At 40.9% G+C, this 15744-nt stretch overlaps 2 protein-coding genes across 2 annotated transcripts; both read left to right on the plus strand.

The window, feature by feature from the left end:
• The first annotated feature begins 250 nt into the window (after positions 1-250).
• On the plus strand, positions 251-2305 carry Ythdc1 (YTH domain containing 1). Its single transcript, XM_034975630.2, has one exon. It carries the CDS (start codon positions 458-460, stop codon positions 1793-1795), a length of 1338 nt encoding a protein of 445 aa, XP_034831521.1. The 5' UTR covers positions 251-457; the 3' UTR covers positions 1796-2305.
• A 2610-nt stretch (positions 2306-4915) lies between these two features.
• On the plus strand, positions 4916-15724 carry LOC117988475 (glutamate receptor ionotropic, NMDA 2B-like). Its single transcript, XM_034975627.2, is given in 17 exon segments — positions 4916-5376; positions 5379-5495; positions 7194-7589; positions 7898-8037; positions 8153-8368; positions 8437-8677; positions 8753-9066; positions 9204-9448; positions 9536-9737; positions 9822-10145; positions 10413-10690; positions 11194-11296; positions 11380-11528; positions 12353-12573; positions 12915-13015; positions 14074-14303; positions 15425-15724. Coding segments are annotated over 17 exon segments (3459 nt in total). The 5' UTR covers positions 4916-5231; the 3' UTR covers positions 15462-15724.
• The last annotated feature ends 20 nt before the right edge of the window (positions 15725-15744 follow it).

Consider the following 15744-nt stretch of genomic DNA (forward strand, 5'->3'; position numbering starts at 1 on the left):
CTAAAGTTGTATTCCTTGAAAAAAATCGGTTACACGATAAGGGACAAAAAATAGGTTAGCTGCGTCTCTGTTTATCAAATTTTAACTTTATCTGTGCTCTCTTTTTAGTGTGAATGAGAAAGCAAACGTTCCTTCGTCTAGCTTTTTTACACAGTCTACGTTAGGGGCTAGTGGGCTAAGGTCTGTGCATGTGATCCAAAGAGTACAAACTACAAACGTTGTACGTGCTGTGACCTGTGTTTATCTATGTTGTCTATGATGGATGGAATTTAGCTTGGAAACTAATTCATTGAAACAAATATTTTTGTATTTTGTAATAATTTCATTTATTTCATGCTTTTCATGCTTAATTGCCTACTTGCTAATTCAAAATTTAACTACCGAGTTAACCATTTGACTTGTGCCAAGATAGGACGATTTTTAATCGTAAGTGGCTAGAAAACATTGCAAATTGAAAATGGAGGTTTCCAACAACACTGACGCTGTTAATCTCGGTGTTGGTGAAGTGGAGGCTGAAATTGGCGAGGAGCTAAAACAGCTAGAGGAAGTAAAAGATTATGACACCCGCAGTGAAGTATCTAGTTCATCTTCAAGCGATTCGAGCACTCCAAGCATGAGCTCAGTGAGCACTCATAAATCAAAAGACAAACGTGCTACTCGCAAACGCACCAAGTCTGAAAGTCATTCCCCCATACAAAGTAAAAGACGTGTGACCAGCACTAGCTCTAAAATCAAAACCTATGATTATATGACTAAACTTAATTATTTATTCAGAGATACAAGATTCTTTTTGATCAAATCGAATAATGCGGAAAACATAACATTATCTAAAGCTAAAGGTGTGTGGTCCACACTGCCACAAAATGAAGCAAACCTCAATCAAGCCTACAGAGAATCAAGAAATGTTTTGTTGATTTTTTCAGTAAAAGAAAGTGGTAAGTTTGCTGGTTTCGCAAGACTCTCGAGCGAATCTCGCAGAGATGTACCACCCATATCATGGGTCCTCCCTCCTGGTCTCTCTGCAAAAGTGCTAGATGGTGTATTTAAAGTAGATTGGATTTGCAGAAAAGAGTTATCCTTTAACAACACTCTTCACCTCTACAATCCATGGAATGAAGGAAAACCAGTTAAAATTGGCAGGGATGGTCAAGAAATTGAGCCCAAAGTTGCAGAAGAGTTGTGTAGATTATTTCCTGAGGATGAGGGAATAGAAATGACACCAATATTGAGGAAATCAAAAGAGTCTTCTAAAAAATCATATTTAAAAAGTGGTGGGAGCTATAGAACTTATAGAGCGCCATTGTCAACACGGGGATCTGGTTACAGGAACCGCATGAGTTCCTCTTCAAGGAGTAGAAGGAAGATCTTCACGTCTCCAAGAAGCCGGTTGGGCTCTACTTCATACAAGAGGCGGTCGCCATCACCATACATGCGTGAACGTTTGCCTTCGTGGTTCACGAGGCCTCGTGAGAGCTACAGCAACACTGGATCTGCTGCAGCTGAAGCTTATGTAGCAGAATACATGCGCTCAATGCATCACCAACTGCCCCCGCTTCCCTACGTGCCCCCGCCTGGGTTTAGTGGGGCTCTGGCATCCTACGAGGGACTGCCTCCACCGCCGCCGCCGCCGCCCCCGCGCTACTACGATTTGGCAGAGTATCCTCGTTCGGTGCTTGTTTATGACAAACGGTCATATGAACGCTCGGTAGATGAGTTTTTGTGGCGCACTTCGGAGCGCTCCCGTGCTCGCAGTCGTGATCGTGAATCGCACCGGTCGTATCGTGATCGCCGTTAAACGTAAATTTACCTCCGATGTATTACTTATTTTATGATTGCTAATAAAAAATTGTGTTTGAACTTTGAACTTTATTGAATAGTCAATTTTTATAAGTGTTGTGATAAACTTTTTGATATGGGAACTTTCTATTGAATGATTTGGACAATTTTTAAATATAATTTTATATGTTTGAAGACATTTTACATGAAATATTAGTAAAAGTGAAGCTAGGGTTAAGTGAGACAGGGTATCATAATAAGTGCTACCAAAACTATTGATAGACTGATAAAACAGTATTACAATCAGTTTAAAAAAAAGAAATACTTGCAATCAGATCTTTTAAACATTTTAACAAATTACCAAATTTAACTAAAAGACTGACATTTAAAAGAATAAAACACTGTTTATTCCATTTTATATTACAGGGGCTGTGCATATATTCTGTGATATATTTATTTATAAAAGTATTAAAAATATATTTAACAGAACTAATTAAGTATAAATATATTAATTCTTTTTTAATTGTGATTTCAAATTGAATCATTTGATGTTACATAAATCTACACAGACATTTTTTAGCTAGACCCAACTAACAACACACACCATAAGCAACTGGTTAAACTGCACACATACACTGACTCTGACTGAAGATCTAGGGAGTTGAGCTACTTTTGCGCATTCATCATCATAATCATCGTGTGCCTTCTTCGAAACGAAGTTTGGAGGTCATCATGCGAAAAGCTTCTCTATTTAATAAAGTCGCCTCTTTTAACTTTGGGTAACTAAGGCCTGTCCACCCCCTTATATCGTCCAACCATTTTCGTCTTAGACATAAAAGTTCATGCTATGGTAGAGTTTGCATTCAGTCAAATAAACCATGAAATGGCAAGACATGTGACTTTGGTGATAAAATCACTGTTAGTGACCAAATTCAGAATCAGTTCATTAGTTCTGGGGATCATTCCTTACATACATACAAACTATCAGAATTTATCTCTTTTAAAGTAAAAAACCTGGACAAGTGCGAGTCGGACGCGCACACGAAGGGTTCTGTAAAAATTTTAACTCCATACCAATTACGGTTCACGAGATAAAGCTAGCTGACAGACAGACAGCGAAGTCTTAGTAATAGGATCCCGCGTTGGCACCCTTCGGGTACGGAACCCTAAAAACAAAACACGGTAAACAACAAACGAGTGTCGTATTGTGCCTTTAAAAAAGTTGACGTTTCACTTTGAGAGATACTCAAACTCTAGTATAGTCTAACCGGCCGGCGAAGGGCTAACAGTAGTGTTATATTTTTTGAACAGTTAATTCCAAATCCGTGGGAGTAAAATTCAAATTAAATTCACTTGTTTTATAGCTAAAGATCTATTATATTTCCCGCAAACAGTAGATTCTTTACTCGTGCATAAGGTTGTAAAATCAACGTATATTTTAAACAGCCACTATCATAGCTATATAAGGTAAATATAATAATATTAAAAAACCGGCCAAGTGCGAGTCAGGCTCGCGCACGGAGGGTTCCGTACTACAGTCATATTTTTTCGACATTTTGCACGATAATTCAACAACTATAATGCATAAAAATCTGTTTTAGAATACACAGGTAAAACCCTTTCATATAATATGTACTTGATATAGTTATCTTACTTCGAAAATTGAAAATACTAATTATTACTTCAGGACCACAATTTAATTTTTTTTGTGTAATGTAACCCTAAATTCACGGTTTTCAGATTTATTCCCTTGTCTGCTATAAGACCTACCTACCTGCCAAATTTCATGATTCTATGTCAACGGGAAGTACAAGTACCCTGTAGGCATAGATTAATTATTGGTCTCGCTCCGCTCTACCTGTAGGTTTCTTGACAGACCGACAGACAGACAGACACACAAAGTAATTCTATAAGAGTTCCGTTTTTCCTTTTGAGGTACAGAACCTTAAAAACCACGTTTGTTGTGTGGGGCTCTTAAATATTTATTTTATTCCGTTTTTTAGTATTTTTTTTATACAGGCAACAGAAATACATCATCGTTTCAACTGTCTAACTATCTCGGTTCATGAGATATAGCCTGGTGACAGACGGACAGAAACGGACGGACAGTGGAGTCTTAGTAATAGGGTCCCGCTTTACCCTTTGCGTATGGAATCTTAAAAATCATACATTTTAACGTGGAGCGAGGAAGCGGAGTGGGGTAGCGGATATTTCGCGTAGAACTAAACCCGCTGCCAGTAGTCAAAATGACTCATCGGGGGCTCGCAACTCGCTCCACATTTCCTTCCCGCTCCGCTACCTAGCTCCGCGTCTATGGACAGATACAGTCCGCAACTCCGCTCCGCATTACTTTCTCGCTCCGCTTCGCTACCTAGTCCGCACCAGTGGACAGGCAGCCTTAGGCAAAGACTTACTGCCAAGTGATTTCGTTCCGATACGATGCCGCGTAGAAACCTACGCGTACTACTATAGAAACGTTATGGATTCAACGTTTTCAGCATGGGACTGCATCGGCCGCGTCACTTAGGTACCTGGTGATAAAGCAGTAATAGGATATATCGACAGTCGACACTAACTTGTCGTTGAATAAAGAATTATGAATCGTAAAAAGTATTGCAGGTAAGTAATTATTTTATCGCCGCCGCCGTCTTACAACCTAGCCAAAAATATCCCAGAAATTCTTCTCAGAAATGTTCCTGTGGAAAAATCGGAGGTGACCAGGAATCCAATGAATGATCCATTGCTATAGGTACGTGTTGGTAGGTATATTCCCGTTACTTTGCTGTTTCTAAAAAATCGGTCAAGTGCGAGTCGGACTCGCGCAGGAAGGGTTATAATTTTTTCATTTTCGTGGCGGCAATTTTGATTTTTTATAGTCGCAAAAGAAATATATATTCTGTGATTTCAGGTCTACCCATTATGGTTTACGAGATACAGCCCGCTGACAGACAGTCGGACAGCGGAGTCTTAGTAATAGGAGGGTCCTGTTGGCACCCTCCGGGTACGGGACCCTGAAAAGACAGTGCAGGTGTATGAAATGATTCGGTACCCATTTTAAGACCAAGACAAATCAAGTACCGACGTAGGTACCTTACGCATCTTGGTTAGAATTACTTATAGGATATTTAAGATACCTATACATATTTTTTCTGTTATGTTTACCATTTCCACCGAAGTCACCTAGGCTATATTGAGCAATAGAAATGATCGTGTTAAAGAGACTAGAGCTACTTCTGTGTGCCTGTGTTCTACAGAAATCATTCCTGTGTCGTAACTGTATAATTAATGTGATGCTTGAAGCAGTAGTTGTTCTTTTACGAAGTTCTGGGCGTCACAAACGAGTCGTCGGTGCCCAGTTGAACTGGGCTTTGTAGACGTTTAGTGTTATTATGTAACAGGAGGCGTGGAGGTTGTGAGTGGACAACGCAAGCGCGGTGGAGGGCTGCGCGCAGGGGATGAGGGTGCGTCAGTCGGCGCTCGGCGACCGGAGAAGCTTCGCGCTCTGCGCCGCGCCCCTTTCCGCCAGAGCGTGGCTCGGGGCGTGGCGCTTACGTAAACACGCGTGGTGCTCCCGTTGCGGCGGCCACGCCACTGTCCGTCCTGAACGACCCCATGTCGGCCAGCCGCCTTCGCGATATATGAGGATAGCTCACAGTACGCTGCCGCGCCGCCGCCCGCCGCGCCGCTGCCAGGGCCACCATCGCCTACCGCGCTTATAGGTACCTAACACTTTCTATTCTCAATTTAATATGGGCACCCGCCTGTTTTACTTTTATATCTTTACTTCTATATGGGACAATCTACCTGTAGGCAAAAAATACTGTCGCTTCACGAACTCTTGATAGGTAGGTAGGTACATAGGCTGGTAGGTACTTCATCTACCTACAGATGTTTATTTATTTATTTTTATTTTTCATGTACCAAAATAAAAATAAATAAATATGTTTACCTACTAATCGTAAGTAGGTAGGTAGATTTTTATGAATGTACATTGTACAATGTACCTACATACAGTTTGCAAAGCAGAATGAATCTACTGTAACAGGGAAAGCACTGGTTCCCATGACACAGTTTTTACTTCTTTGAGAGCCAGTGGTCAAAAAAAAAATTATTAGGTATATTTTTTGCGACTAAAGATTATTTATTTATTTATTTTATACATGTAAGTAAATAAATGTGTCTACCATAGATTAATGGTTTCGCTACCTATAAAATAATAGGTAGGTACCTAGTACATACCTAATTAATTTGTCTCCAAATCTCCATTACTACTTATACCTAGTAGCTATTGGGTTATAGGTATATCTTCTGTGCTACTAGGTAGACTATAGGTACCTACTAATTTTGAGATAGGGATTTTTACTTCCAATCTTAAGAATACTTAGCAATCATTTTGTACAGCGACTCGATAGCGACTAGTTAGATAGATAGGTACCTACACTACAACCTACTCCGTGGGTACAACGGAACGGCAGCGGACTGACGGCTCTCCCGAATTACGGCAATACCAAGCCTACCAACCCACTTGTAACTAGTACTTAGTACGATTCCTTCCAATAGATTTTTAATTTTTATTATATATTCTATACTTATAAATAAATAAAACTATAAGTAGGTAATAGGTAGGTAACATGACTGATTGACTTACAACACACAGCATACCGAATCCTTTGAGAATATCATCATCATCATCATCATGACCAACTCATGGCCTGCCGGCCCACTACTGAGCACGGTCTCCTCTCAGAATAAGGGTTTAGGCCATAGTCTGCCAACCTGGCCAACACGGACTGGAAGACTTCACACACACATGTTGGAACACTATGGAGAACTCTCAGGCATGCAGGTTTTCGCAGGCAAGTGATATTAATATTAGTTACTTAAAACGCTCATAACTCCGAAAAGTTAGAGGTGCGTGCACGGGATAGAATCCCCGACCTCCCGTAAAGAAGATCGACGTCATAACCACTAGGCTATCAATACTCTAGCATTCGTTTATATATGTAGTTATGTTAGAGTCTAAAGCTAAAATGCCGGCACATCGGTTTTCTGTTTAATCTAACTCTGTGCTAATGATCCCTATGACTGATCCCCATACAATCTCTATAAGCTTATATGACATTACATTCCGAGCTAGGCAGCAATGTAGCGGAACATTGCATCGAAAATTAAAAATACTTACTTATTTTTAGTTCATGACCACAATTTAATTATTTTTTTGTGTGATGTCACCACAAATTCACGGTTTTCAGATTTTTCCCCTAATGTCTGCTATAAGACCTACCTACCTGCCAAATTTCATGATTCTAGGTCAACGGGAAGTAAGTACCTAGTCAATCCGCCAGTAGGTATCTAAATACGAAAAACTCAAGTAAACTATTCATTTTATTTTTCATTACACTTACAATTTGTTATAGCATCAAAAATGGAGATGCAGGCGCGAGTCGCGCTGATGGCGTTGGCGGCGCTGAGTGCGCTGGCGGTGGCCGGCGCGGCGGCGGAGCGCGGCGGCGGGATCAAGGTTGGCGGCGGTGCCACGGGCGCAGCTGGGCGCGAGGCGGCGCGGGGCGGTGGAGTGCGCATCGGCGTCGACGGGCTGCGGCGCCCGCGCACGTCGCCTGCCCCGCAGGCGCCCCGCGCGCCCAGCGTCATCACTGCCGCTCTCGTCGTGCCCCACAAGGCCTTCGGTGCACGCGATTACACGAGAGCCGAGAAAGCGGCTCTGTCCAAACTGCCGCGCAAACTCAAACTTTTCACACAAGTGCGCCTAAACAATACGCTTTCTATGCAGGGCCTTACGCCTAGTCCTATGTGTAAGTGCCTAGAAAATAATAATTACTATGAAAAAAACAGTTTCCGCTTTTGATATCTCTTCTAGTCCAGTGATCTAAATAAATTACCTAGCTGGCGGCAAATATGCATGACAATTTATCAGGCCCTGTATCCTTTTTAGAACCAAAAAGCTTTGAAATAGTGTGAAGTAATTGTAATATTTATTGGAAACCTAAATAAAAACATTAACACGTACAGTTTAAAAACGAGTTAGCCGGCATGTTGCACGATAAATATTCGTTATTTAAAAATGTTATTTAATAAAATTGTATGTAAAAACTGCTTTCAGCTATCTTGGACTCCCTATGTAAAGAATTTTTAGCAGTCAACGTGTCTGCTATACTGTATCTTATGAATCATGAACAATATGGGCGGTCTACTGCCTCTGCACAATATTTTCTACAACTCGCCGGATATCTTGGCATACCGGTAATATTTTTTATGACCCTCCGACAAAATCTTTTCTCTGTGTATCTTGACACTTGTGCTTTACTTTAGATATATTAAAAAAACAACAGATTGTTAAAGTTATTTTACACCTCAGGTCATTGCATGGAACGCAGATAACAGCGGCCTAGAAAAACATGCGTCCCACGCATCTTTGCGTCTTCAGTTGGCACCAACGATCGAACACCAAACAGCTGCTATGCTATCCATACTGGAACGATACAAATGGCATCAGTTTAGCGTCGTCACTTCAGCTATTGCTGGTCACGACGACTTCATACAAGCTGTGCGTGAAAGAGTCTCTGCCCTTCAAGTAAAATCTTTTTTTTAAAATGTTTTATATTGTATTAGCTTAGTAAGCAATGTTTGATAAATTTTTAGGATCGATTCAAATTTACGATACTCAATGCTGTAGTTGTCAAAAAAGCAGCTGATTTAAATGAGTTAGTCACAAGTGAAGCTCGTGTTATGCTTTTGTACGCCACTAGAGAAGAGGCAGCTGATATACTATCATCGGCTGGAGATCTACATCTTACTGGTGAAAATTTCGTTTGGATTGTTACACAAAGTGTACTCGGTTCCATCACGCAGCTACCACATAAATTTCCTATCGGTATGCTAGGTAAGCTTCTCAACCTTACTTCTCCCTAATTATTTGTTTAATTTGTGCTAACATTTTTTAAATACAACGTTTTAGGTGTACATTTCGATACATCGAGTTCATCAATTATCGCCGAAATAGCAACAGCAGTGAAAGTATTTGCATACGGCGTAGAGTCCTACGTTTCTGCACCAGAGAACGTTCGGTATCCTCTTGGGACTAGACTTTCTTGTAGTGGAGAAGGCACTGGAGAAGCACGTTGGTCAACTGGTGAAAGATTTTACCGACATTTACGTAACGTAAGTGTCGAGGGCGAATCCGGGAAACCGAGTATTGAATTTACTCCAGACGGTGAACTGCGAGCAGCTGAACTTAAAATCATGAACCTGAGACCAACTCTTGGTGATCAGGTAATCAGTCCATTATAAAATCTTGAAACTAAAATCATTGCACACGTGCTATTTTTTATGCTACTTATTAATGTTTATTAATAAGTAGCATAAAAAATAGCACGTGCATAATATATACTATTGTATATTTATTTTAGCTTGTTTGGGAAGAAATTGGAACATGGAATTCTTATCCAAAAGAGCGCTTGGTTATAAAAGACATAGTGTGGCCTGGGGGTCTACACACACCACCTCAAGGTGTTCCAGAAAAATTTCATATGCGTATAACATTTCTTGAAGAACCACCCTACATAAACCTAGCTCCGCCTGATCCCGTCAGTGGACGATGCTCTTTAGATAGAGGGGTTATTTGCAGAGTAGCACCTGAAGTTGAAGTTGCTGGGTAAATTGTTTATTGACATAAAATTGCATCAAAAATTATTACCTACCAGCAATTGTTTCAAATTCAAAATTAATTTATAATCATCAGGTTGGAAGCAGGAACTGCGCATAGGAACAGTTCACTGTATCAATGTTGTAGTGGGTTTTGTATAGATCTGCTGCAACAGCTCGCTGAACATCTTGGATTTACATACGAGCTCGTCCGCGTGGAGGATGGACGATGGGGCACACTACATCATGGAAAATGGAATGGTTTAATTGCAGAACTTGTAAACAAGAAAACGGATATGGTAATCTTCAGTCATATGAATTGCCATATTGGAATAAGTTAATAACAATGAATGTAATCACTATGACGTGTTTTAATGTTGCAGGTATTAACATCATTGATAATAAACTCGGATCGAGAGTCTGTTGTGGATTTTAGCGTGCCTTTCATGGAAACAGGCGTAGCTATCGTAGTTGCTAAACGCACAGGCATCATATCTCCGACAGCTTTTCTCGAACCATTCGATACAGCTTCATGGATGCTCGTTGGAGCAGTTGCCATTCAAGCGGCCACATTCTCGATATTCTTTTTTGAATGGCTATCACCGAGTGGTTTCGATTGCTCAACGGGTCTTAATTCAAAACGTGTACCGCAAAACAGGTTTTCTCTTTGTCGGACTTATTGGATTGTGTGGGCAGTGTTGTTTCAGGTAAATTCCATTTTGATTCTGCGTTTATTGTAATGATTGATAAATTAATATAGATAAAATAAATAATTATTAAGAAGTGGGTACCTAGGTTTCGGGAACCAAGGAGCATAAACTTTGGTCGGCTCCTTGGTTCCCCGGGGACCATGTACTCTTATCTGTTTGTTATTATTATAATATTATTATTTTTGTTAACTTTTGGCTAAATAGAGGATATTTTTGTTATTTTTTTTATTAATGTTAAATAGGAATATCTGTTTTCGTCGACAGGCATCGGTCCATGTAGACTCTCCTCGGGGCTTCACTGCACGCTTTATGACTAACATGTGGGCTATGTTTGCGGTGGTATTTCTCGCGATATACACGGCCAACCTCGCCGCGTTCATGATTACGAGGGAAGAGTTCCACGAGTTGAGCGGGTTGGACGACCCGCGGATAGCACGGCCGCTGTCGCACCGCCCCGCGCTGAAGTTCGGGACTGTGCCCTGGTCACACACAGATGCTACTCTCGCGAAATATTTCCAAGAACCGCACGCTTATATGGCTCAGTAAGTATGCTACATTAATCTGTACATGTATAGGTAAACCGAGTTTTTATCTCTACGCGTGGAAGATTAGGTGTTGGGAATTTTTTGTTACGCCGGAAGTTGGCCAGACTGCCATAGTAGGTACTTGTGTGGAAATATTTTTTTCTTGCCTTTCGTCTATATTTTCTGTAGACTCGAACAATCCCGAAAATAAAAATCTGTTTGTTCGATTGCTCGGGCTATATGTACCTATAGTCCGCCACAGATTGAGATGGCAATCGGGGTAGGTATTAGGCGGGGGGACGCCGCGCACGTCACCCGCGCTCGCCCGCACCGGATTAGTGCGGGGGCTGTGCGAGTGTGCGGGGTGGTACCATGGGTAGGTATCTGCATATCGGAATGTTACCTACGACGCTTCCGATCTGTTAGACCGAGCAGTTGAACAGACTGGACTTTTTTCCGAATTGTTCGAACAATCGAACTAACAGATGGAATGGAACAGAATAGACGAATTATTTGTACAGGTACAACCGCAGCACAGTAAGCGCAGGGGTGACGAGTGTCCTAACTGGCGACCTCGACGCTTTCATTTACGATGGCACAGTTCTGGACTATCTCGTATCACAGGTAAGCCCTATACCCACTTTCTAAAGTATGATTTGCTCTCCTATGTAGTTAATTACTAATAGTATTATCTTAATCTTTTGTAGGACGAAGACTGCCGATTGTTAACAGTAGGCTCGTGGTACGCGATGTCTGGCTATGGATTAGCGTTTACCCGAAATTCTAAATATCTTAGCATGTTTAATAAGAGATTACTTGATTTACGCTCCAATGGAGACCTAGAGCGGTTACGCAGGTATGCTTTACTTCTTTGCTAAAGTTTTAATTAAGTAGGTACTAGGTACCTACCTGCAGACGATTCTCCTCTTTCATCTACCTACCTATATTGAACACTGAACAGATTACCAACCTATTTTTGTTTTCTAATAGAAATCCAATAGAATGTTGAAAATTGAAATTACATGAACCTTTTTAATTTTAGTAGGAACTATAACAAGTTTTCACTTTCCATACAATCTGTCGCATATCTACTCAAGTATTTAAATGCTGCTTATACCTGATATACCTACCGTCTTCACTAGCTGAATTTTGCTTATTTTAGTAGGTTAAGTTAAAATTTTGAATAAACTAAATACGTAATATAAAAATACAATATCTTATCTAATATTATATTTTAAGATGCTACTTTATATTATTATCGTTGCAAAGGCCCTAACACGCACTACGTATAGGGTATAGATACCTAGCTATTCATCGTATAGCAGCACCATTCATTAAATTATATTGTATTATTTATTTATTTGTGTACCTAGGTATATTTTTACATAATTTCTTATAATTACAATTTATGTATAGTCCGTACAAAATGCTTCTCACGCGCTATTTTAACTCTGCGGGTCAACTGTCATGTCGTACGTTTCACCTTCAAAATAAGTACTAAAATTGTACTTTTGATATGAAATTTGACACAAAAAGTTAAAATGGCGCGTGAAGAGTTAAATTTTACGCGTTATAGGTAAATACTCGGCCCATATTTGTAAGTTGGCCCACAAACCCATCTGTATTCCGTTCAGTAGGTACATAGGTACTTTATGTTGATATCCTAATTACTTGTAACAGGTACTGGATGACAGGAACATGTAAACCCAACAAGCAGGAGCATAAATCTTCAGACCCCCTGGCGTTGGAGCAGTTCCTCTCGGCGTTTCTGCTACTGATGGCGGGGATCTTGTTGGCAGCGCTGCTGTTGCTGCTCGAGCACGTGTACTTCCGCTACATGCGGGAACACCTCGCGGCATCCAAGTCTAGCAACTGCTGTGCTCTCGTGTCTCTCTCAATGGGTAACATAATTCTCCTAATGTATCCCTCCAAGAAAACGGAATAGGTACAATTTTGGAAATCGTAAAAAAATCAGGGGTCAAATAAACGCCTGACAGAAGCGAAGCTTCTAAGCATTTTTTGTAAAATAGTTTTGACCGAACTGGATTGACAGATTAGTCTGGACTGGACATTCCATTCTAGTCCAGTCAGTTTAAAACTACTTTCCTGAAAATTGTGTAGAAGCTTCGCTTCTGTCGGGCGTTCGCCGACGCCCGATTTTTTTTATAATAACGTAATAAATCGATGCTATAAGATAGGTAATTATAACTTATAATGCAGGTAAGCACTTGGCTTGTTTCAGGACAATCATTGACATTCCATGGCGCAGTGGTGGAAGCAGCGGCCCGGGGTTTTGGCCCCGGCAAGCGCGGCCATTGCCGGTCTGCCGTTTGTGCTGCCCAGGTTGTTATTATTTAAAATCAATTCCTGGCTACGGCCATCGGTGTAAGTGTTTCAAGTGTCGTAAGCTATACAAATCATGACATTCATGACAAATCCAATGGCAAAATTTATTTGCGCAGAAAAGCGCAACCTAACGCCGACTAAAACCGAATAATGAAATAAGACCTCATTGCTTGACGTTAAGATTTCAAACACAAGAACAACAGAGACTCGTGCTATCCATGCCTATGGTGGTATTTCACTCCTGATTCGCGCCTACAAAACATGGCGAGTAGCCAATAGCGGGCGGACATGATAATTTCGCGCTTATCGAAAATAACATTTCTGCGCAGGTACATCAGCGTAACTTATAAAAGACTAGCAACCCGCCCCGGCTTCGCATGGGTGCAATGTAGATACTAATGTGGTGGCAGTGAGGAGTGATTGTTAATCCATACTTCCATACTAATATTATAAATGATGTAAAGGGTAATTTTGGTCTTAATTGAATATTTCAGATGATCAACTATTTTATTTTGGTAAGAATTAATAGTATGTCAGTAATAACACATTCGAAAGTAAGACTTTGTTTCAGATCACATTTGAAAATCATAAAATCGATTGTGAGCCAACCAAATAGTGAAAAGATAGGTACATGTATGCTATTGCGGATTTTTTTGTAGAACTTTATAAGAGAAACAATTTCACCATACATTGTTTTCGTGTAACTTTGACCATTTATGCAGCGCACGCCTCGGAAACTCTCAAATGAGAGGATTTTTTCCGACCTAATTCACATTATTTCAATTTCCCTAGGGATCTCTAATTTTTTGAGAATTATACTATACCTATAAACCTTCCTCTTGAATCACTCTATCTATTGGTGAAAACCGCATTAAAAGATCTACGCGTTCAATCGTTCATACATACATACAGACAGCGGGAAGCGACTTTATTTTATACTATGTAGAGATACCTACTATACGTATATTGGCGTCGCACCTTTGCACATCTACGGGCGTGCTTCAGAAAATGGTGGCTAGTTACCAGGGTTGATGTATAGATGTGTGTGTATGCAGGTGTGGCGGGCGCGGCACGAGCGCGACGCGGCAGTGGCGCGCGCGCGGCAGCTAGCGGCGGCGCTGGCGGCGCACGGGCTGCAGCCGCCGCCACGCCGCCTCGCCTCGGCCGCCGCGTTGCTGGCGGCGGGGCGCGCGCACGACGCCACGCGCCCGCGCACGCTGCATGCGCCCGCCGACCTGCTGCCCGACCTCGACCGCCCGCTCTCTTGCGGCGACCTGCGCGCCAGGTTCTACCGACCTTTTATTTTATTAACTATATGATGCCCGTGTGGATTCAGGTTTTTCAATTCCCCATGGGAATTTTTTTGTTTTCCGGGATAAAAAGTAGAGTGTAGGTACCTATCCGTGTCTGGGATGCAAGCTGTCTCTGTACCAAATAGATGAAGCCTGCGGCTTCATCCATGTGGATTTAGGTTTTTAAAAACCCCGTGGATTTTTTTTCCAGGATAAAAAGCAGTCTATCCGTGTCTGGAATGTTTGCTGTCTCTTTACTAATTAGATGATGGCCACCACTTCGTCCACGTAGATTTATGTAGATCCTAGGTTTCTAAAAATCCTGTGGGAACTCATCGAGTCATTGATATTCTGGGACAAACAGTAGGTACCTAGCCTATGCCCGTCCCTGGGATGGTAGATATTACGTAGGTATGTGCCAAAACTCGCTAAAATCGGTTAAATGACCGGGTTACTTTTTATCCCGGAAAGTCAGAATTCTCACAGGATTTTTATTAAGTCCCACGTCTTCTCTCTGAAACCTATACATAAAGTGGAAAAACGAGTAAATCTATTGTTTTTATATTTAGACACTTTATAACCTGTTTTGTGTGCCTTTTCAATAAAATAAAATCGCACGTCTATTAGAAGTTAAGATGTCCGCCGCGCCATAACTTTACTAAATATGACCCGGCGGCGGCGGCACGGCAGTGTAGGTAAGGCGCGACTGCGAGAACATCCTGCCGCGCGATCGATTCAATATTCAAACTTTCGTTTCAATCTGTGCAATCTGAAAAAAACAGACCTTGCGCAGATACCCCTCCATTGTCTCCAGACTCCAGAGTGATGAACTCAGGTGTGATACCAATTGAATCTAAGTAGGTAGGTACCTACATAATTGAACGCATTAGATGCATTTGACCATTGATTTATTATAGTAGGGTAGTATATCGTATCACTGCATTTGACGATTCAAAAGTACTTGTAAAACTTTAATTGAATAAAAAATGTTTTTATTTAATTTTTTTGTATTTTAAAATTATTCAAAGAAATAAAATACTTATACGTAGTTTTTTTTGCTTTACACAGTTTTAGGGCGTATTTTGGAATTCAAAAATACTTTTTATATTTTCAGAGAGCGGACGCGGGTCGAGATGGAAACAGTGCTGTGAGGCGCATATTGCGCCACCCTATTTCAATTCCTGAAGGCTGTTCTTACACCAAGTTATACAAGACGAAGTTAGGTATATCTAATGTTAAAAATATGGACAGATAAAAAAGCGTTGTAATTATTAAATAAATTATTCCAATTATTAAAACAGAGAGATGGACGTAGATAGCGAAGCGTTGTTGTGGGAAGCGCGTGCGGGGCGGGCTGGGCGCCGGGCGCGCATCCTCGTGTTGTCTACTACAATAAAATATATTTTTTGGACAATATAGTGCATTTATTAATAA

This window comes from Maniola hyperantus, chromosome 14 (genome assembly GCF_902806685.2).
Source record: "Maniola hyperantus chromosome 14, iAphHyp1.2, whole genome shotgun sequence".
In the NCBI taxonomy this organism is placed as follows: Eukaryota; Metazoa; Arthropoda; class Insecta; order Lepidoptera; family Nymphalidae; genus Maniola; species Maniola hyperantus.

Excerpts from the sequence above, each read along its gene's own strand:
- Ythdc1 (XM_034975630.2), top strand. The coding sequence starts at position 458 with ATGGAGGTTTCCAACAACACTGACGCTGTTAATCTCGGTGTTGGTGAA.